We start from the raw sequence: 23,881 nt of genomic DNA, 5'->3' as shown, positions 1-23,881 counted from the left end.
CCAAAAGTCACTGTATAGCCTTAAACAGGCCCAAGACGGTGGAATATGAAGTTAATAGAAGCTCTAGTGGAGATGGGATTCAAGCAGATTCACTTTGACTACTCTCTTTTTACCAGAAAAGCAAAAAGTGACATAGTTGTAATCTTAGTCTATGTAGATAGTTTGATCATCACAGTTAACAATCCTATTCAACTAAACCAAACAAGAGATGACCTACACACTAGGTTCAAAATGAAGGATCTTGGGAAGCTGAAGTCCTTTCTAGGCATTGAATTTGCCAGTTCCAAAGAAAGAATAGTAATGAATCAGAGGAAGTATGCTATGGAGTTGATTTATGAATCGGGCCTAAGTGGAGCAAGGCCTGCTGGCATTCCTCTTGAAATGAACCAAAAATTAACATCAGCAGACTATGATAGCTGAATGAAAACTAATGCAGTAGATGAGGTGTTGAAAGATCCTAGTAGCTATCAAAGACTGGTAAGGAGGTTGTTGTACCTCACCATGACCAGGCCTAACCTTGCCTTTGCAGTGCAGGTCCTTAGACAATTTATGCACTGTCCAAAGGTATCACATATGGAAGCAGCCCTTAGGGTGGTAAGATACATCAAGGCTGAGCCTAGGTTAGGTCTTCTAATGCCTGCTAATAACACAAACAAACTTAGAGCCTACTGTGACTCAGTCTGGGGAGCTTGCCAGCAAACCTGAAGATCAGTCACTGGCTATTTAGTAAAGTTTGAAGATACATTAATATCATGGAAGTCCAAGAAACAAGAGATAGTTGATAGTTTCCCTATTTTGTTTGGCTACAAAATACTCACCAAAAATTATAAGTTTGATTAAGTTTAGACTAGTATTGCTATGTAATAAGCCATCTATGGAATTGGGATGAGAAACTTTGTTTCGGTACAAAAATATTGACAGTTATAGTATATATGTGGCTTTTGTCTATGTTCTAGCAATTCAAGATTATATGTTATGTAACATCTAATAATGATAAAGTAATTATTTCAGGGTTGTGGTGAGATATGAATAAAATCTATTTATCCTTAATCAAAAGTCCTAGTATGAATTTTGGGTATGAATTTTTTTTTAGTAAAAGCATTTTTTTCCTCTTTAGTGCACCTTACACCTCTTACTAGTGGAGCCTGTATCAAAGTTCGAGTGAAAAAAATATAAGTAAATACTTGTGAATATTCTTATTTGCTTAATTGTAGAGATATTTGAGTACATTTGGGTTATCACTTGACGTATGGTAGTAGAGAAATCAATTAAGAAACCTCAAATAGTTTGGGAATGGCTAAAATCAAGATCATTTTCAAAGATGACAGAAGTGCCATTATTAATGTAATACAGTATTCTTTAGTCAAACATCAAAGCTACGTCATCTTATCTACAGATTCCTAGTATTATTAGGTTATATAGTAGTAGGATTAATATAGTGGCTCATGGATTTTTGTTTTTTCTTTTCTTTTATTTTATTTTTTATTAGACTTATATCTTATTTCCTAGTATCGCTAATGGTGGATAAAATTGGTTAAATTTTACTTAGAAATCGAGTTCATTACCATCAAGGTTTAGCTAGTGCGGTGAATAGGATTTCTTATCTTTAACAAACTTCTCGGGTTCGAGGTTTAAGTATGAAAATATTTTAGCAGAGAACGTTTTCTCCTTTTAATAGATTTTACGCAACGTGAATTTAAATTAATCAGGACCTCCATATAAATATCAGACATCAAATAATAATAAAAAATAAAATAAAGTTCATATATAACGGTCTTCTAGGATCCTTCCTTGTTACTCCATGTATTTTACATCCATACAAAAATAGAATAGAATAGAGTGATTTTCTAATATTTATGGTGACTTGTCTTTTGTAATGATCAAAATGCCAACGAAAAACAAAAGAATAAGAAATAAGGTAATGACAGAACAGCTCACGTTTCTGTACCTTCATCTAAACTGGTAGTTTATGAAAAATATAAAAATACAACATTAAAAATAAAAATAAAAAGGTTAAAATAATATGTGTGGTTTTGGTAAGCAATACAAGGTGTATTCATTTGCTGGTAACAGCAAATTTCTCCTATGTACATCTCACCTTCTGTCTGTTGGCAGGACTACAAAATACTTTCTTCAAAAAGTTGTCAAAATTATTGATACTGTCAAATAAATAATTTTACATTCAATCAGATTAATTTACTAAAATTAGGTGATTTAATTATGAAGTAAATATATATATATATATATATATATATAATTATGATTTTAAGTGAGAAAAATCTACCTTTTTTTCGGTGTAATAATATATTATTCAGCAGTCTTTAGTCTAGCTAATTCAGATTCGCATTCCGTAGAGCTTATATAAGAGGGGGAAGCACTCCCTAGCGAAAAAAATTTCATTCATAGGGCTCGAACCTCAAAACTCATATTTAAGGATGGAAGAATCATATATATATATATATATATATATATCTTAGAAGTATGCATTTTTTATGTGAGGTAACATCGGATATGAGTAAGTTTTTAACCATATATGCCCCTCTGGAATTGTTTTGTTTTATAATTTGTAATAACGAGCCTCAAAGAAAAGATCTTTCACTATTTAATAGGGAAAAGGAAAGAAATCTGGAAGTGGTCAAGAGATCACAATTTTAAAATCATAATCTCACAGATTTAAATTTCACAGTATGGTTTTTTTTCATCAGCCACATAACTCTATTTTTAACATAAAAATTACAAAATATTATGCTATTAACACAAAAGTTACAACGGTCGAAAAACTCAACTTTCTGATGTAATATTTTTTTACTCCATATATATATATATATTTTAATTTTTAGTCTAAAATGGTTGTTAGCAAGGGGTAAATGGATCATTTATGATGAAGACGATGAGCTAAGAGAATGATTTAGAGTTCTTGCAGAGTAGAACCATATACGAAATAGATCCTCTGGCAATTATTACTTTTGTATTAGTAGTCAAAATCTTGTGATTTTTATATTAAATAATATAATTATCTAATTTTGATATTAAACAAAATTATAATTATGTGGCCATTTATAAAATCTACCTCTCTATTTTATTATGTAATTGAACCTTTTAAATGACGATAAAGAAAAAGTATATATGCTGACAAGAAGACGACCACTTTGTTAGAATTCTATGCATCGACAGTTCAAAAAGTATTTATAAATTAAATCACTTAAAAAGTTATTATAACTTACAAGTATCTATATTTAATGCTTAGTAATCAGGATAAAGGATAAGTAACTAAAAAATATTTTAATTAATAGTGTAAAAAAAAATTATTCCGGTAATACAATATCATTTTCCAAACAAAAAACTACTTAGAGGGGGTTAGGTGTCCTTCCTTGTCATTAGTCCATACATAATCTTGAACAATCAACACCCAATATATTAACAAATCCATATTCCTTGTCTCCAACTCTTATTATGTCTTAATTCCTTAATCACCTCTTTAATTTATAATCACCTCCATGTGCTTGCCAACTTATTATCATCACCCCCTGTGGCCCCACAATCAAATCATTTATCAAACATACATTCATCATTGATCCCTTTTATTTGAATTATAATTTTTCAACCAACCCTCATTCCACGTGTATGTATATAGGGAGAAGCTAGTGTGTAAGTTACAACTTCGATCAACCGAGTAACTTGATTCAAACTTTATATTTATTTTAAGAAATTTTTGAAATTTTTATTTTAAAATTCAATATTTCAAAAGGACCGAACTCTTAAACTTTAAATCCAGCTTTATGTTATGCATCTCAATTTTTAGTCATTCTCTTTATAAGTAGGTAAAAGTACTACTCCATCAACTACTGATTGATTCGACCTGTTTGTTGCATTTTGTTTTAATTAGATTTTCATTCCACTCTTTTTTAAACAAGGAATAAAAATTTAGACCAGCTTAAAAAAAAATTATTTTTCCTATATCAATTTAACCGACTTAATTGCATGATTGATACAAGGTAATGAAATACCTCCTACATGACTATTGCTGACACCACAACAGACCCCAATTCGGATTTCAAATTTTTAAGGAAAAAAAATAAAAAAACAGAAACGACCATTTATCCACTAATTGGTACGTGTGTTACACTAATTGTGTTTGGAATTAGTACGTGTGTTACACTAATTATGCTTGGAATTAGTGCTGGTCACAAAAAGTGATATTTATATTAGTGTGAATAATTATAGAGGATCATAGGACTCCACAAAGTTTAAGTATGCAATTGAAAAAAAGGAATAACTATAACGGCAAAATTGTGTGTTGAAATTTTAAACTATTTGTATATATTAAGTCTTTCGTTTCAATTTAGATAATACATTATGCTTATAGAGAATCAAACTATATAACTTTTGACCAATATTTTAAAATTGTCAAGAAAGCAGTTAGTAGTTAGTTAGTGGTTAGCCAAGTAGTTAGCCAGTTATCCAACAGTGTAAGGACAGATGTGTAAGCACGTGATTTTTGACCCTCCCCGGGAATTTTTATGTTCTTAGCTTAAATATTTAATTTAGGACTAATATAGCTATTTTGACTATTTTTGCTTTATTTTTCTCGCAAAAGAAAAATTACAAAAAATATATATATAAATTTTAGTTTATGTATCCCTCATAAACTTGAAAAAATCAAAAAATTGCACTTTATTTTTGTACTTTATATAATTTCGGAAATTACAAAAAAAAATATAATTCTATTAAGGTTTTGTAGTCATTTTAATTTGGAAAAAATACAAAAAATATTACTTAATATTTTATCTTAATATTTAAAAAACGAAAATTACACAAAATAGTTTATTTAATATTTTGTAGCTATTTTAAATCTTGAAAAATATTTAAAAAAGATATAGTTTTGTTTAAATACTAGTCTTATTTTTGGTAGTTATTTTGTTTACGTAGGACTAGTTAAGCAACGTTTTCTATTTCTCGGCTCCGGGCAAAAGAATAATATTCGGGTTCAAACTACCCGGTTTTTAGGCCTAATTTTCGGACCTAGCCCATAATAAACCGAGTCCACCGTACACGGGGAACCCCACCACGCGTGGGGGTCATAAACCTTGAACCCCACCACGCGTGGGGCTCATTTTTCTTGGCAAAACATTACAAAACACGGACAAACACTTAGAATTGAGGGGGGACTTTTGAATTTTTTGGATTTTTGGACTACTGTAGATCTTCTTCTTCAAAAGAAGAAGAAGAAAATAACCCTAAGAGAAAAAAGAAAACCCTACTGCAAAAACAAAACGACTCCATTCCCTACTTCCCCCAGCACCGGACCAACAGCTCCCTCTCCATCCCGTCACCTTCCCCGGCAGCCCCACCATCGTCAAAACCACCGTCCAAAACCACTGGCAGCCCCCACGCACCAGCTCCGTCGAGCTGCTGCTCGCTGCATCGTCAGTGCCCCCTCCTCGACCCTACTGTCGCTACCAGCCCCTTCACGTCCACCGTCCACTCCCTCACGTCCGGTGACCACAACCAGTCTCCCTCGCTGCTCCTTCGTCGTCCAGCCTCATCGTCCCATCTCGTCACTCACCGGCGACTACCAGCAGTCCCTCATTGCTGTTGCACCATCTTCCCCAACCTCATCATCTCACACCGCCAAACCACCCTATTCCCCCAGCCAGCGAGCTCCTGCTCGTCGTCATTTCCAGCCAACGACTAAACAACCCAGCTCAACGCCACCACCAAGTGCCACTGCCCAAACGACCCCTCCCTCCTTGCCATGGCTGACCAAAAAACACACACACACACACCAGCTGAAGCTTAACTGAAACGTACAAAAGGTAGCCCAGAAGTTCTGTCCGGGGTGAGGTCCGTTGAGGTCGTCTTTGGTTCGTCGAGGTTCGGTACGTCGAGTTTGTTGTCCGAGGTTTCATCGCGGGTCCAACGCATCGGACGATAATATCAAGTAGGTCATCTCTGTCTGTGTCCTTCATATTTGTTGTTTAGCAATATGTACATGCGTTTGTTGAAATACAATCCTAGTTCATGCGGATAGTACGCGACATTATATACATGGTGATTGCAAATTGCTATATTTGATAATTAACCCCGTATGGTATTGAAATTTGGCCGTGAATGTCTTTCCCGTTGTTTCGTTATTTTAAATAGCTATTTGACATTTTGTTTCTTCATGTTTAAATTGTTGTTATCCAAACATTTGTTGTAATAGAGGTTTGCACATATTCTGAAAGGTTAATTATTTAGTTTGTCTTAATAGTTGTTTATACATGTGGTAGTAAATGTTGAAATTATAGTAGCAATTTTAATTCCGCGGAAAAATGTTCGCTTCATCAAATGGGTTCAATCTATAACCTATGATCTCGCGAAGTAGCAAAAAAAAACATAGTTATTTTAGCCTTGTCCTATTTCTAAAAGAAAAAAAAAAATGAGACGAGCCTCTCCGAAAAAAAATACAAGCTGCGGGCCCCTCTAAATGTATATATTAAATACTTAGATTCCGGGACGAGCCGTTTAACAAATTTCACGGCCCTACCCAAAATAATAATGCGCTAGTTGCTTTAGGCGCGCCTTTAATAATTTAATTTTCCTAAACTCGGGTGCACATTTATGTGACCCAAATCCAATTCTCAACGGAGTCGAAATGTGTTTCTAATCACGGGTACATTGATTGTGACGTGGTTCGAGGTGCGTGTCCATGACGTTGCAAATTCATTTTAAAAAATAAGAATGAGATGAGCCTCGCCAAATAAAATACAAATTGCGGGGCCCTCAGTAAATATTTGCTTTAAAAATTGTTTAGACTTCGGGATGGACCGTTTAGTAAAATTTCACGGTCCTACCCAAAATAAATACGCTAGTCGCTTTAGGCGCGCCTTTAATAATTTAATTTCCTTAAACTCGGGTGCACATTGATGTGACCCAAATCCAAATCTCAACGGAGTCAAAGCGTGTCGATGACCACGGGTACATTGATTGTAACGTGGTTCGAGATACATTTTATAACGTTGCAATTCTTGATAAAAATAACGGTAAATGATAAAAGCGGTTGAAAGATAAAATTTGCACATAAGTTCATATTGTATTTAAAATCAGATAAATAAGCCAAATATAACAGTTGAGCGACCGTGCTAGAACCACGGAACTCGGGAATGCCTAACACCTTCTCCCGGGTTAACAGAATTCCTTATCCGGATTTCTGGTACGCAGACTGTAATATGGAGTCATTCTTTTCCTCGATTCGGGATTAAAATTGGTGACTTGGGACACCCTAAATCTCCCAAGTGGCGACTCTGAAATAATTAAACCAATCCCGTTTCGATTGTCCTTTAATTGGAAAAAACTCCCCCTGCGTCCTCCCGGGCGCGGAAAAAGGAGGTGTGACAGCTCTGGCGACTCTGCTGGGGATAAGACACCCAGAACCACTGGTTCAGGGTTAAGAATTCGAGCTTAGAATAATTGTTATTATTTGGCTTTATTTATTATCTGATTTTTACATGTTTGAGCCTAATGTGCTAAATGTTGCTTTTACCGCTTTGATATTATTTGAACTGTATATAAATTGTGCCGAAACCTTTCTCTTCTTACCTCCGGGGATGTGCTTACTGGTTGAGACTCCCTATTCTGTTAGTGTCATACCCTGAATAAAAGAGGCTCGGAAAGTTTCTAAGCCGGCTGGCCTTTTGGTTCCCGGAAAGGAGCTCCTTCCTCAGCTCGAGTTGTCCGCTCGGGTACACTGTCTAGAACACCGACCCAGGTTTTTGAACCTAGTATAACAAAGCCACATGCCGGATCCCTAGTAGGAACGTTTATTTGCATCATGTGCATTTGACTTAGGGGACTCAACATAGGGGTTGGGTCCGTCTAGGACAAGCAACCTGAAAATAATAGACAATCTTTCGGCATCCTATGTGCTACATGTTGTATTTAGTCAAGGGCGTATGGGTCATTTGGTCATTTCCAGCATGATGTTATTTTAATCAAAGCATGGGGAACATTTGTGGAATCCAAGAAGCCTTGGAATTCCCTATGTCCCCCACGCTTGCTTTTGGGAAAGCACATGGGGAACATTTGTGGAATCCAAGAAGTCTTGGAATTCCCATATGTCCCCCACGCTTCATATGTTGGGAAAAGCGCATGGGGAGCATTTGCGGAATCCAAGAAGTCTTGGAAATCATTATGTCTCCCATGCCACATTTTTGAAAGAAATAATAAATATAAAAAAATAAAAATACAAATAAAAACAAAGCATGAAAATTCAAAAAGATTTTGTATGTTGTCATCATTTTCCACATATAAGAAAATCGTGAAAAAAGGAGAAAATAACAGCATAGAAGTCCGAGTAGAGTCGAAACTCTGCCGAAATTTTGAAAATGAAAAAATGTCTTGTTAGTTTGTTATATTAAAAGCAAAGGAAAAATAAAAAAAAATCATCATTGTTCTGTCTGGTTTTTTTAAAATATTAAAGAAAATAGTTTGTTTTGCCATTAAATGAAAATGAAAAAGAGTCTGTTTTTTTTTTTAAAAAAAATGTTTTATTTTATTTTACTTTGTTTGTCTATGAAAATGCCAGAAATAAAAATAAAAAGAGTCCGGCGTTGAATGTGATTTTATTATTTGTTCCAAAAATAAGTATATATATAATCCAAAAAAAAATTCAAAAGAAAGTTCAAAATTCAAATAGATAAAATAGATAAATAAAAAATCCGAAAATATTTTGATTCTTCTTTCAGAAATTGAAAAGAAAATTCAAAATTCAAAAAAGCATTTTAGGGGCATTTCTTATATTAAAGGTAGAATTCCGAAAAATATTTTCTTCTTTTCTTTAGAATAAAAAAAACGAAATTTCAAAAATATTAGTCTTTCTTTTAAAAAGAAAATCAATCAAAAAATAATATTTCCTTGCTTCTTTTAAAGTAGTTCTTTTAAACGAAAATTCAAAAAAGGTTAGTTCATATGCTTATTATTATTTGCCTACTTATTCTTATTAGCCCGAACTACGCGGGTTTGATTCTCACCGGATGTGAGATACGTAGGCAACCCTCATCGGGTCCAACCCCACCTTTTGCTAAAAAAGCCAAAAACAAATAAATAATAATAAAAAACAAAAAAACAAATAATATGTCAAATTTTAATTTTGTTATAAATAAGTCAGGTGATGCTGTTTTGTCATAAATAGCCGAATGTTCTCGAAAGGGACGCCGGAAGGCTGACTTTGCATAAACAGCCACCTTTGGGTCATTTTTTAAGACTTGGTCCAGTTGACCCCCACAGCCTAAAAATCTTCGTCCCCGAGACGTTGAAATGCCGTGTTTGCAATATTGAGTTTTCTAATTTGAAAAACGACAAAAGAGTCATAAATAAGTCAGGTGATGCTGTTTTGTCATAATAGCCGAATGTTCCCGAAAGGGACGCCGGAAGGCTGACTTTGCATAAACAGCCACCTTTAGGCCATTTTGAGATATGGACCCACACAGCCTTAAAAAAAGCTTCGTCCCCGAGATGCTGAAGGGCCGTGTTTTGCAACACCAAGTTTTTATTATAATTTGAAAAAAAGAGTCGACGGTCAGGTGAATACCGTTTGAATTTTGTCATAATAAGTCGAGCCAGCTTCGGCCGCGTTTTAAACCGTTCTTGCCGAAATAGCCTTAGAGTATCTTTCAGTTGTCTAAAGGTTATTTTCGTAAAAGAATGGACAAGTTTGTAAAGCGTCATAAAATAATCCTCCTCGGCCTCAAAATTCATGTGAAAGTTGGAAAGGGCCACGTTTGCAAAAACAACCATTTGGTTAAAATTAGCAAATGGAAGAAGGAAGTTGGCCATTTGTTTTTGAAGTTTGTAAACCTTTTGATTAAAATAGGCGGGTTGTTTGATTTTCAAGTTTGTAGGTCATCTTTAAACCTTTGAAACCCAGTTTGTTTTAATATGAAACGTGAAAAGAAAAAATGTTCATTATTGTTTATCTTTTATTGGTCCGAACTACGCAAGGTCTGATTCATGCGGGGACATGATACGTAGGCAATCTCCATAAGATTCGACCACCACTAAAATGAAAAAAAAAGAAAATAAAAAAAAGAAAATAAAATAAATATATAATAATAAATAAATAAAAGAGAGTGTGGAAGATTTTCAGGGGGCACAATTGCCTAACTGCTTGGGTACATTTTTGATATATGATTGTCTGTCCAATGCCCTAACACTAACGTGATGACTTCCCTTTGATGTGTCCATATATAGAGAGTGGTTGGTTGTGGTAACTCCTCCCTGCAAAGCAAAATCAAAGGACAATGGCTCAGAACCGCAGAACCGAGTGGGTCGGTACTGATGACCGACAACAATTGATCGAACGGAACAGCGGGTTGGTAGAAGAAGTGAGAATGCTGAGACAGCATGTGGCAGACATGTATCAGGCATGGATAACGGGAAAAGCACCACCCCCTCCACCGCCAAGTCTCTTGAGCTCGGTCATTTCCCAAGCACCCAACACCATAATGGAAGATCCCCCATACTCTCCATCCCAACCCGCTTATGGCAGCTTTCCCAGCTACCCGAGTAGCTCCATCACTCCTCAATGCTTCTCCGCTCCCCAACACCACTTCTTTCCCCGCCATACTTCACTTTCCAGGCACCCGGCTCCACAAAATGCCTACCCACCTACACAAGCCTACCAAAAGCCACCTGGATCAGGTTTCCGGCCCTGTCAACATGCAAGAATGAAGAGGTTGCTGAAACGAGGAAAGGCTCTCACCCCCATCGGGGTATCTTATGCCAGTCTGTTTGAAAGGCTAAGGCATGCTGGTTCGATTGAGCCACTCCCCGCATGTACTATAAATCCGCTTGCAAGGAGCTTTGATCCGGCAGCACGATGCGCCTACCACTCCAATGTCATAGGGCACAACATTGAGAGCTGTCATAGCTGGAGAAGGGAAGTAGAGAAAATGATCCGAGAAGGGCGGGTTGCGATTAATAACAGTGACATGGAGCACTCGAACCTCCTCGAGAATTTGCCGACGGAGGTTGATGAGGTTGAAGCTGGTAATATTGATGCAAAGCTCAGTGGCTAAAATGCCAAGTTTGATAAAGTGGGAGGACGTTTTGTTCCTTGGTCAGCAAGAGAGAAGCTTGTGGTGGCTCATTTTGTTGTCATTTCTGTTGTTCGGATTATTAGGGTTATGAGTCGGATGTTGTCTTGTCCAGTTTGTTTTTAGGATTTTTGTTCTGGATTGTTTTGTTTGTTTTGTTATTTAAACCATTTCACCGGTAGTCTAATACAAAGTCTGGTCTTTTATTATTTCCAGTCATCTTTTTGTTTAGTCCTTTTACCATTTTTTGTTTGATGCCGATTCTAGGGACATAACATGCGCACCCAGTTTGGGCCTAATCTTTAAAGTTAATCATAAAACCCTGGAAAGGCGATCAGACCATTTAAAGAAAATAAGGACGGTTTGAGATTATTCAGAGCTCGAGTCATGTGGAACTGGGGCAAGTTAAGCACAAAGAAAACCGTTAAAAGCAAGATTCGCCAAATTGGCATGAGGGTCGGTCATGATAATGAGAGTGTCGCCCAACGGTGCTTAGAAATGACAAAGGAAAAATAAAATGTTTAACATAATTGTCAAGTCCAGCACCATCAGAAGAGACTACAAATTTAAAGTGTGTTGTTTGCACTTGGCATGTTTTGAAGACTGAAATGACGAAGGCATTTTGTTCTGCTACCTAAACACTTTATCCTTCGTTACCCCTTTTGAGCCTTATTTATTTTTCTTTCATACCCCTCGTTCGGAATCAGTAACAACGAAAAAAAAGAGAAAGAAAGAAAACAACAACGAAAAAAAAAGAGAAAAAAAAAAGAAAAGAAAATTGATAACAAAGAAAAAAAGGGGGAAAATTAAATGAAAAAGAGGAATTGGGAACTACGTTTGACCTGATTCCTCAAAGAGGATACGTAGGCGCTTCACGGCTCGGTCATAGTTTTGAAAAATGAAAAAAATCAATTAAAATATCCCCAAGCAAGAAACTGGGGCAAAAGTTGCGTTTGTTGTAAATAAATCTAATTCCGAAGGTTGTAATTAATAACCCAAAAATTAATGCATTTTTGAGCCTTTAATACCCTTTCTTTCTAGCCCTATCCAAAACCCACATTACGGTCCAAAGAAAGACCTTCCGATCAGTCTTCAAAAGATGCCAAGTCAGACAAATGTTGTCTTACCGGCGAACATAACATTCTGTTCCACAGCAGAAAGGACTCTAATCTCCAGCAGAAAGAGTCATACCGGCGACACTCCAAATCCCCAGCTGAAAAGTGATACAAATGAGAGAGTCTTATCGGTGAAAACCTTCACAGGCACCATAAGGCGATGAAAGCTGAGAGAAAAGCCAAAAATGAGAGAGACTTGATAGTGAAAACCCTTCGGGCACTGCAAGTCGAATAAGATTGGGAATCAGATGGGGAATCGCCAATTGAAGATCTTGAAAGATGATTGACGGTAGAGGATAGGCCACATACGCATGTCATGGCCATTAGAGTCGGTATCTGCGTTTGATAGGTTTTTATTTATAGTTTCTTTTGTAAAAGAGTCATCGTTTCCTTTGTCTTTTATTTTGTTTCTGTTATTTTTCTCCTTTCATAAAAAATTTCCCCAATAGAGTCTGTCCGGTCAGAACAAGTATGAAATGACTTCAAAAATATGCCATCAGCTTTCCAAGATGAGATCTGACTAGTATATCCAAATGGTATAGTCAGCGAGGAACAAGCGCGAGGCCAGTGTCAAAAAGATATCCCCAGCAAAGGGAATTGACAGAAGGATTGACAAGTGTCAAGAGGGATACCATTGCCTTTATCATAAGTTATAAGCCTCAAGGCTAAGGCCCATGAACAAAGCAAGGAAAGCAGTGAGCATGATTTGGCGGAATCCATACTATACTAAAAGGTCGGGGAAATGCCAGTTTCCAAGCTATGCCACAAAAGAAGAGGGATATCCCCCAGCAGGAAGGGATTATCCCCAGCACATAATATCATCCCAACAAGTCGTGGAACACAGCGCAATGAAGGAGAAAGGAAAAGCCATCTCATTGGGAGTATCACAACCAACCACCATGTTTTAAACTAACAATTTTGTTTGATTTGAAACAGGTAAAGGAAATGGCATTGATGCAGAAACGCATGCCACAAGGGATATTATCAAACTGGGGCAGAAAATTTTCCTTCCATTTAGAAAATTTTCTGGAAGTCAGGTACCCCCAGCTGATAACATTTTACCCCCCCCAACAGGTAAGTAAATAATCCCCACCAAGTTTTCGTTAAGACATTTTCAAGTCTTAAGGATCTGTCGGGTTCATCCGCCCTCAAATAGGATATGTTGGGTTCATCCGCCCTCAAATAGGATATGTTGGGTTCATCCGCCCTCAAATAGGATATGTCGGGTTCATCCGCCCTCAAACAGGATATGTCGGGTTCATCCGCCCTCAAATAGGATATGTTGGGTTCATCCGCCCTCAAATAGGATATGTCGGGTTCATCCTCCCTCAAATAGGATATGTTGGGTTTATTCGCCCTCAAATAGGATATGTTGGGTTAATCCGCCCTCAAATAGGATATGTTGGGTTCATCCGCCCTCAAATAGGATATGTTGGGTTCATCCGCCCTCAAATAGGATATGTTGGGTTCGTCCACCCTCAAAGAGGATCTGTCGGGTTCGTCCGCCCTCAAATAGGATATGTTGGGTTCATCCGCCCTCAAATAGGATATGTCGGGTTCATCCGCCCTCAAATAGGATCTGTTGGGTTCATCCGCCCTCAAATAGGATATGTTGGGTTCATCCGCCCTCAAATAGGATATGTTGGGTTCATCCGCCCTCAAATAGGATATGTCGGGTTCATCCGCCCTCAAATAGGATATGTTGGGTTCATCCGCCCTCAAATAGGATCTGTCGGGTTCATCCGCCCTCAAATAGGATCTGTCGGGTTCATCCGCCCTCAAATAGGATCTGTTGGGTTCATCCGCCCTCAAATAGGATATGTTGGGTTCATCCGCCCTCAAATAGGATATGTTGGGTTCATCCGCCCTCAAATAGGATATGTCGGGTTCATCCGCCCTCAAATAGGATATGTTGGGTTCATCCGCCCTCAAATAGGATCTGTTGGGTTCATCCGCCCTCAAATAGGATCTGTCGGGTTCATCCGCCCTCAAATAGGATCTGTTGGGTTCATCCGCCCTCAAATAGGATCTGTCGGGTTCATCCGCCCTCAAATAGGATCTGTTGGGTTCATCCGCCCTCAAATAGGATATGTCGGGTTCATCCGCCCTCAAATAGGATCTGTTGGGTTCATTCTGTTGGGTTCATCCGCCCTCAAATAGGATATGTCGGGTTCATCCGCCCTCAAATAGGATATGTTGGGTTCATCCGCCCTCAAATAGGATATGTTGGTTTCAGTCTTTACTTTTAAGTGTTGAAGTTGGGAGCCCGCCCAGATAATAGAGGCATACATTCAGTCTTTTATTTTAAGTGTTGAAATTGGGAGCCCGCCCAGATAATAGAGGCATACATTCAGTCTTTTTATTTCAAGTATTGAAATTGGGAGCCCGCCCAGATAACAGAGTCATACATTCCACGTCTTTACCCATAGGAGATGCATTTCCTCCTAAGTTTTAGTTTTACCCATAGGAGATGCATTTCCTCCTAGGTTTGTTTAGTTTTACCCATAGGAGACGCATTTTCTCCTAGGTTTGTTTCAGTTTCACCCATAGGAGATGCATTTCCTCCTAAGTTCAGTTTTACCATAGGAAACGCACTTCCTAAGTTCAGTTTATCATAGGAGACGCACTTCCTAAAGTTTAGTTTCACCCAGTAGGAGACGCACTTCCTAAGAACAGTTATCCCCAATAGGAGACGCACTTCCTAAGTTTATTGTACCCATAGGAGACGCACTTCCTAAGTTTATTGTACCCACAGGAGACGCACTTCCTCAAAGTTAAGTTTTACCCATAGGAGATGCATTTCCTCCTAAGTTGTTTTTGAAGAAAAAAAACAAAAACAAAAAGAAAAGACCTAGTCTGATGAACCTTCTCCTAGGATCAAAATCTTAGTCCGATGAATTTTTCTCCTAAGATAGAGACCTAGTCTGACGAACCTTCTCCTAGGATCAAAATCTTAGTCTGATGAATCTTTCTCCTAAGATACCAAAAACAAAAATGACCTAGTCTTGATGAACCTTCTCCTAGGATCCAAATCTTAGTCTGACGAATTTTTCTCCTAAGATAGAGACCTAGTCTGACGAACCTTCTCCTAGGATCAAAATCTTAGTCTGATGAATCTTTCTCCTAAGATAACCAAAAAATGACCTAGTCTGATGAACCTTCTCCTAGGATCAAAATCTTAGTCTGACGAATTTTTCTCCTAAGATAGAGACCTAGTCTGACGAACCTTCTCCTAGGATCAAAATCTTAGTCTGATGAATCTTTCTCCTAAGATACCAAAAACAAAAAATGACCTAGTCCGATGAACTTTCTCCTAGGATCAAAATCTTAGTCCGATGAATTTTTCTCCTAAGATAGAGACCTAGTCTGACCTAGTCTGATGAACCTTCTCCTAGGATCAAAATCTTAGTATGACGAATTTTTCTCCTAAGATAGAGACCTAGTCTGATGAACCTTCTCCTAGGATCAAAATCTTAGTCTGATGAATCTTTCTCCTAAGATAACCAAAAAACAAAAAATGACCTAGTCTGATGAACTTTCTCCTAGGATCAAAGTCTTAGTCCGATGAATTTTTCTCCTAAGATAGAGACCTAGTCTGACGAACCTTCTCCTAGGATCAAAATCTTAGTCTGATGAATCTTTCTCCTAAGATAACCAAAAAACAAAAAATGACCTTGTCTGATGAACTTTCTCCTAGGATCAAAGTCTTAGTCCGATGAATTTTTCTCCTAAGATAGAGACCTAGTCTGACGAACCTTCTCCTAGGATCAAAATCTTAGTCTGATGAATCTTTCTCCTAAGATACCAAAAAACAAAACAAAAAAAAAAGAAAAAAAAAAGAAAAGAAAAACGTTTGAAAAAAAGAGTCATTTTCCTAAAACCAGGCGCCCACCTGTATAACGAGAGGAATACATTTTGGTTTTACTTTCAAGTGTTGAAATTGGGAGCCCGCCCATAATGACAGAGGCATACATTCAGTTTTTACTTTCAAGTGTTGAAGTTGGGTGCCCGCCCAGATAACAGAGGCATACATTTCAGTCTTTACTTTTCAAGTGTTGAAGTTGGGAGCCCGCCCATAAAATAGAGGAATACATTTCAGTCCTTACATTTCAAGCATTGAAGTTAGGCGCCCACCTGTATAACAAGGGAATACATCCTAATCTAGTGTTTAGTTCACTCTCAGCACTGCATCAGTAGTATCAGTGGGCTACGATTTTGCTAACGACTCACAAACCTCCCCAGTGCAAACTGGGTTAGGAAATTTTGTTTGTTTTGTTTGTTTTGATTGTCAGGGACCCGCCTGTAGAACGGAGTTTGTGGTATGTCAAAGATCGAAGAAGTCAGGAGTCCGCCTGTCAAAGATCAAGCAGTGACCCACTGGAAAGCAGAAGGATTACAACAGAAATCCCCAGCATTCAATCCAAGTTAGAAGCTCGCCTCAAGAACGCGAATCAATAGTCTGGGATGATCAACAGAAGCTGGTCACAAAAACAAAAAAAACAAAAAAAAAAGAAGAAGAACAAGAAAAGAGAAAAACAAAAAAGAGAAAAATACGGAAGTGGAGAACAGATGTGGTCTGCTCAAGAACTAACACCTACAACTAGCAAGTATCAAGGTTCAAATCCAAAGTCTGTATGAAGCACCATTCAAGACTCAAGACCAAGTTTCAGAAGACTTAAGAGATAGGAATCCTTGTAACTAGTAGCTGATAGGCTTAGTTAGTCTTTTTCAGTTTTCATTTTTGTTGTAATGACAGGACCGCGGACCGGAACCTCAACAGAACGGCACCTCGATCGGCTCTTCACCTCGGTACCATCTCTCGCATTTTCGAACTACACGTGGCCTGATTCCTGTATAACCAAGGATATGTAGGCATCTCAGATACCAGGGCTCAGTCACATTCCCTCCCTTTCCTTAAATGTAGTCCGTCCAAGTAATGGTCGGGTCAAAAACACGTCTAGTCGTTCTTTGTCGGAAAACTCTTCGTGTTTCCAGTCAAAGAGGGACAGCATGTAAGCACGTGATTTTTGACCCTCCCGGGAATTTTTATGTTCTTAGCTTAAATATTTAATTTAGGACTAATATAGCTATTTTGACTATTTTTGCTTTATTTTTCTCGCAAAAGAAAAATTACAAAAAATATATATATAAATTTTAGTTTATGTATCCCTCAAAAACTTGAAAAAATAAAAAAATTGCACTTTATTTTTGTACTTTATATAATTTCGAAAATTACAAAAAAAATATAATTCTATTAAGGTTTTGTAGTCATTTTAATTTGGAAAAAATACAAAAAATATTACCTCATATTTTATCTTAATATTTAAAAAACAAAAATTACACAAAATAGTTTATTTAATATTTTGTAGCTATTTTAAATCTTGAAAAATATTTAAAAAAGATATAGTTTTGTTTAAATACTAGTCTTATTTTTGGTAGTTATTTTGTTTACGTAGGACTAGTTAAGCAACGTTTTCTATTTCTCGGCTCCGGGCAAAAGAATAATATTCGGGTTCAAACTTCCCGGTTTTTAGGCCTAATTTTCGGACCTAGCCCATAATAAACCGAGTCCACCGTACACGGGGAACCCCACCACGCGTGGGGGACATAAACCTTGAACCCCACCACGCGTGGGGCTCATTTTTCTTGGCAAAACATTACAAAACACGGACAAGCACTTAGAATTGAGGGGGGACTTTTGAATTTTTTGGATTTTTGGACTACTGTAGATCTTCTTCTTCAAAAGAAGAAGAAGAAAATAACCCTAAGAGAAAAAAGAAAACCCTACTGCAAAAACAAAACGACTCCATTCCCTACTTCCCCCAGCACCGGACCAACAGCTCCCTCTCCATCCCGTCACCTTCCCCGGCAGCCCCACCATCGTCAAAACCACCCAACACCACCGTCCAAAACCACCGGCAGCCCCCACGCACCAGCTCCGTCGAGCTGCTGCTCGCTGCATCGTCAGTGCCCCCTCTTCGACCCTACTGTCGCTACCAGCCCCTTCACGTCCACCGTCCACTTCCTCACGTCCGGTGACCACAACCAGTCTCCCTCGCTGCTCCTTCGTCGTCCAGCCTCATCGTCCCATCTCGTCACTCACCGGCGACTACCAGCAGTCCCCCATTGCTGTTGCACCATCTTCCCCAACCTCATCATCTCACACCGCCAAACCACCCTATTCCCCCAGCCAGTGAGCTTCTGCTCGTCGTCATTTCCAGCCAACGACTAAACAACCCAGCTCAACGCCACCACCAAGTGCCACTGCCCAAATGACCCCTCCCTCCTTGCCATGGCTGACCGAAAAACACACACACACACACCAGCTGAAGCTTAACTGAAACGTACAAAAGGTAGCCCAGAAGTTCTGTCCGGGGTGAGGTCCGTTGAGGTCGTCTTTGGTTCGTCGAGGTCCGGTACGTCGAGTTTGTTGTCCGAGGTTTCGTCGCGGGTCCAACGCATCGGACGATAATATCAAGTAGGTCATCTCTGTCCGTGTCCTTCATATTTGTTGTTTAGCAATATGTACATGCGTTTGTTGAAATACAATCCTAGTTCATGCGGATAGTACGCGACATTATATACATGGTGATTGCAAATTGCTATATTTGATAATTAACCCCGTATGGTATTGAAATTTGGCCGTGAATGTCTTTCCCGTTGTTTCGTTATTTTAAGTAGCTATTTGACATTTTGTTTCTTCATGTTTAAATTGTTGTTATCCAAACATTTGTCGTAATAGAGGTTTGCACATATTCTGAAAGGTTAATTATTTAGTTTGTCTTAATAGTTGTTTATACATGTGGTAGTAAATGTTGAAATTATAGTAGCAATTTTAATTCCGCGGAAAAATGCTCGCTTCATCAAATGGGTTCAATCTATAACCTATGATCTCGCGAAGTAGCAAAAAAAAACATAGTTATTTTAGCCTTGTCCTATTTCTAAAAGAAAAATAAATAAATAAAATGAGACGAGCCTCGCCAAAAAAAAATACAAGCTGCGGGGCCCTCTAAATGTATATATTAAATACTTAGATTCCGGGACGAGCCGTTTAGCAAATTTCACGGCCCTACCCAAAATAATAATGCGCTAGTTGCTTTAGGCGCGCCTTTAATAATTTAATTTTCCTAAACTCGGGTGCACATTTATGTGACCCAAATCCAATTCTCAACGGAGTCGAAATGTGTTTCTAATCACGGGTACATTGATTGTGACGTGGTTCGAGGTGCGTGTCCATGACGTTGCAAATTCATTTTAAAAAATAAGAATGAGATGAGCCTCGCCAAATAAAATACAAATTGCGGGGCCCTCAGTAAATATTTGCTTTAAAAATTGTTTAGACTTCGGGATGGACCGTTTAGTAAAATTTCACGGTCCTACCCAAAATAAATACGCTAGTCGCTTTAGGCGCGCCTTTAATAATTTAATTTCCTTAAACTCGGGTGCACATTGATGTGACCCAAATCCAAATCTCAACGGAGTCAAAGCGTGTCGATGACCACGGGTACATTGATTGTAACGTGGTTCGAGATACATTTTATAACGTTGCAATTCTTGATAAAAATAACGGTAAATGATAAAAGCGGTTGAAAGATAAAATTTGCACATAAGTTCATATTGTATTTAAAATCAGATAAATAAGCCAAATATAACAGTTGAGCGACCGTGCTAGAACCACGGAACTCGGGAATGCCTAACACCTTCTCCCGGGTTAACAGAATTCCTTATCCGGATTTCTGGTACGCAGACTGTAATATGAAGTCATTCTTTTCCTCGATTCGGGATTAAAATTGGTGACTTGGGACACCCTAAATCTCCCAAGTGGCGACTCTGAAATAATTAAACCAATCCCGTTTCGATTGTCCTTTAATTGGAAAAAACCCCCTGCGCCCCCCCTGCGCCGGGTGTGGAAAAAGGAGGTGTGACAAGATGTAAGTTAAATTAGTCAGGAGTAGTATATAACCGTGTATATCCCTCATTTGTATGTGATCAGAATGAATGGAGGTTCTCTTCATTTAACATGGTATCAGAGCCCCGTGAAGACATTCAATTCACGCGAATTGCTCGAGTTTTGATTTGAGTTTCGAATCTCATCTGAGATCTGTGTAATTGCTTCGATTCATTTCTCTCTAGGTTGAATCGTATGTGAGCAATTAGGTATCATTTCTTCGTCTCTGTGTAATTGTTTTCTATAAACTCTATTTCTCTTCATCCTTCAATGGCGATCGGAGGTATTGGTGCTACTCAAACACAGGAGCTGAAGACATTATTGCTGATGCAAGTCCAGTGGCAGATCCAAGTCGTGTGGTTGAAATGGTGATCGATCAACAACATCCTTTATTTCTTCAGCCTTCTAATACTCCAAGTAGTCCTCTCATCTCAATCAAACTAACTGGACATGAGAATTATGCTATGTGGAGAAGCTCTATGTGTATCAGTCTCTTAGGCAAGAGTAAATTAGCTTTTGTTGATGGTAGATACATCAAGCACAAATTTTCTCCTGCTTTACATGATTTGTGGGAGAAATGTAATGCTATAGTTTTGTCATGGATCATGAACTTTATTAGTAATGAAGAATTAAGTGGCATGGTGTATGCAACTAGTGTACAGAAAGTGTGGGATGATCTTAGAGAGAGCTTTAACAAGGTTAATTGATCTAGAATTCTGTTTCTGCACAAACAAATTGCTACCTTGTCTCAGGGCATCTCCTCTGTATCAATATACTTTGCTAAGCTAAAGAACTTTGGGAAGAGTTTGATGCATTTATGTCTTGCCCTGGATGTGGTTGTGAGGAATCGAAGAGATATGCAGAACATTTTGGTAATCGCAGGTTGCTGCAGTTTCTGATGGGTTTAAATGAGACTTACTCACAATCTAGTAATCAGATTATGATGATGAGTCCTACTCCAACTATAAATAAATCTTATTCTATGATAATAGGAGAAGAAAGTAGAAGATCTGTGGCTAATTTTGCTCAAACCTCTATAGCAAATGAAGGAATAGCTATGTTTAGTGGAAAAGGAAACACTCAAGGTACAAGTAACTACAAGCCTAAAAGGAACAATTTATTTTGTGACTACTGTAAATATAAAGGGCACACAAGGGACACTTGCTACAAGCTTCATGGCTATCCTGCAGAATTCAAGCAAAAAAGAAAGGATGGACCTAATAATGCTACTCAATACACATGCCCTCTAACTAATAGTAGCCCCAGCAGTGGAAACTTTGAGGTTGCAGCTAACCTTGCAGGACTCCAGCAGAGTAATCTTGATTCAACTAGTCAGGGAGGTCAAGGAGTGATTGCAGGAGTGTCTCAATTCACAGTTGATCAGTACAATCAGATTTTGCATCTCTTGGGCAAATCCAACATCACATCTTCAAGTCAAAGTGATCCACCAAGTAGTGTTATGTCAGTAGGTATGACTCCATCTTTTGTAGATACTGAGGCTGAGGTTAGGTGGATAGTTGATACAGGTGCCTCCAATCGCATGGTAAAAAGTCTCAAAATCTTAGAGGAACCTAGAAGTACTGATGAAACTAGTATTGGAAAGGTTCATCTACCTATAGGAAAGATAGAAAGTGTCAAACATACAGGGTCTACAAGGACAGAAAATTACAAATGTGTTGCATATACCAGATTTCAAATATAACCTTCTGTCTGTCTCAAAATTAACAAAGGAGCTTAGATGTTTGGCTTTGTTCTATCCTGACTTCTGTCTTTTTCAGGACCTCTTCAATGGAAGAGTGGGGGGTGGTAAAGAAGATGAAGGCCTTTACATTTACATCTCAGGTAACAAGGATCAAACAAATGGAGGAGGAAATAACAACTCAGACTCTGAAAGATCTTTTGTAAATACAATAAAGGATGATAGTTCAAGTGTATCTCTGTGGCATAGGATATTAGATCATGTGCCAATTGATGTTCTGAGAAGTTAAAATATTTTCAACATTTGAAGTGTAATAGTGAGACTAAGCAATGTACTGTCTGTCCTATTGCTAGACAAACAAGGCTCCCATTTCCTCTTAGCACCTCTGTGGCAATTGCATATTTTTACTTACTTCATGTTGATGTTTAGGGGGCCCTATAGGGTACCTACTCATGATGGGAAGAAATATTTTCTCACACTAGTAGATGATCATTCCAAGTTTACTTGGGTTTTCTTGTTGCCTTCTAAAGCTGAAGTAATTGTTGCCATCAGACAGTTTTTCACTATGATCAAGAATGTTTACTCATGTACTGTAAAATTCTTAAGAACAGATAATGGGTGTGAGTTCTTTAACTCTCAAATGATAGAATTGCTGCAGTCTTTAGGGATTGTTCATCAGAGTTCCTATGTCTATACTCCACAGCAAAATGGAGTAGTTTAGAGGAAACACAAACACATCCTCAATGTGGCCAGACCACTGAGATTTCAAGCAAGTGTTCCACTGAGATTCTGGGGGGAATGTGTACTAACTGCAGTCTATATCATGAACAGACTACCAACACATGTACTGCAGGGTAGAACTCCATTTGAACTACTGATTGGTCATCAACCTTCTTTAGATTATATAATAGTTTTTGGTTGTCTAGGTTATGTTACTGATGTCAAAAAAAGAGACAAGTTCTCACTTAGAGCCTCACCATCAGTCTTTCTTGGATATTCTATGACTCAAAAGGGATATAGAATGTACAACATTCATATCAAGGAGTTCTTAGTCAGTAGAGATGTTATGTTCAAAGAAAACATTTCCCCCTTCCAACATTCAGCTCTTCTACTCTCCTTGTTTCCTACCATTGACATTCCTCAAGTCTTATTGCCTAATGATGTCTCTATATCCTCCTCTTCACCATCTTCAGTCTCTTCTTCTCCTCCTACACATTCTTCTTTACCCTATCCTATTTCTACTTCACCTGCTAAACATAGCTTAGAACAGCCAACACAAGTACCTGTTGAACCTGAACCGGTATCACCAATTAATTTCACTCTTGACCAGCCTAATCCTCAGTCTTCCACCTCAAATGATCAGCTGATAGGAGTCTCACATCCTAGAAGATCTGGGAGAACCAGTAAACCTCCTATCTGGCTAAAAGATTATGTTACTCTCTCTCAAGGCAAAGCCAATTGCTCTTATCCCCTATCAGCATGTGTCAGTTATGAGAATATCTCTGACTCTTATGCCAAAGCCATATCCTCCTACTCTGCAGTTGTAGAACCACAGTCATATACTGAAGCTGTCAAGCATCCTAAATGGATTGAGGCTATGAAAGCTGAAATCTCAGCCTTAGAAGAAAACCACATATGGTCTGTAGTAGAGTTACCTACTGGGAAGGTTCCTATTGGCTGTAAATGGGTGTTCAAAGTGAAGTATACATCATCAGGTGAAGTTGAGAGATACAAAGCCAGGCTGGTAGCTAAAGGTTACAGTCAAAAGGAAGGGCTTGACTACACTGAAAGTTTCTCTCCTATAGCAATGGTGACTGTAAGATCAGTCATTGCAGTTGCTGCAGCCAAACAGTGGCCTATTTTCCAAATGGATGTTCACAATGCTTTTTTGCTTGAACTCCTAGAAGAGGTTTACATGGATGTGCCACAAGGGTTTGCAAGCCATGGAGGGTCTCACAAGGTTTGCAAACTTCATAGATCTCTGTATGGTCTGAAACAAGCACCCAGGCAGTGGACCAGGAAGCTGACTGATGCCTTAGTATAG

General features: G+C 38.2%; 1 protein-coding gene across 1 annotated transcript; it reads left to right on the top strand.

The window, feature by feature from the left end:
* Positions 1 to 420: 420 nt before the first annotated feature.
* LOC138874776 (uncharacterized) lies at positions 421 to 23,881 on the top strand. The gene is made up of 7 exons (XM_070153560.1): positions 421 to 477; positions 20,348 to 20,836; positions 20,891 to 21,020; positions 21,131 to 21,741; positions 21,917 to 22,080; positions 22,267 to 22,549; positions 22,691 to 23,881. Exons 1-7 carry the CDS (start codon positions 421 to 423, stop codon positions 23,879 to 23,881), a joined length of 2,925 nt encoding a protein of 974 aa, XP_070009661.1.

The sequence above is a fragment of the Nicotiana sylvestris genome, chromosome 8 (genome assembly GCF_000393655.2).
Source record: "Nicotiana sylvestris chromosome 8, ASM39365v2, whole genome shotgun sequence".
In the NCBI taxonomy this organism is placed as follows: domain Eukaryota; kingdom Viridiplantae; phylum Streptophyta; class Magnoliopsida; order Solanales; family Solanaceae; genus Nicotiana; species Nicotiana sylvestris.
This window is presented reverse-complemented; position numbering and strand designations above follow the sequence as displayed.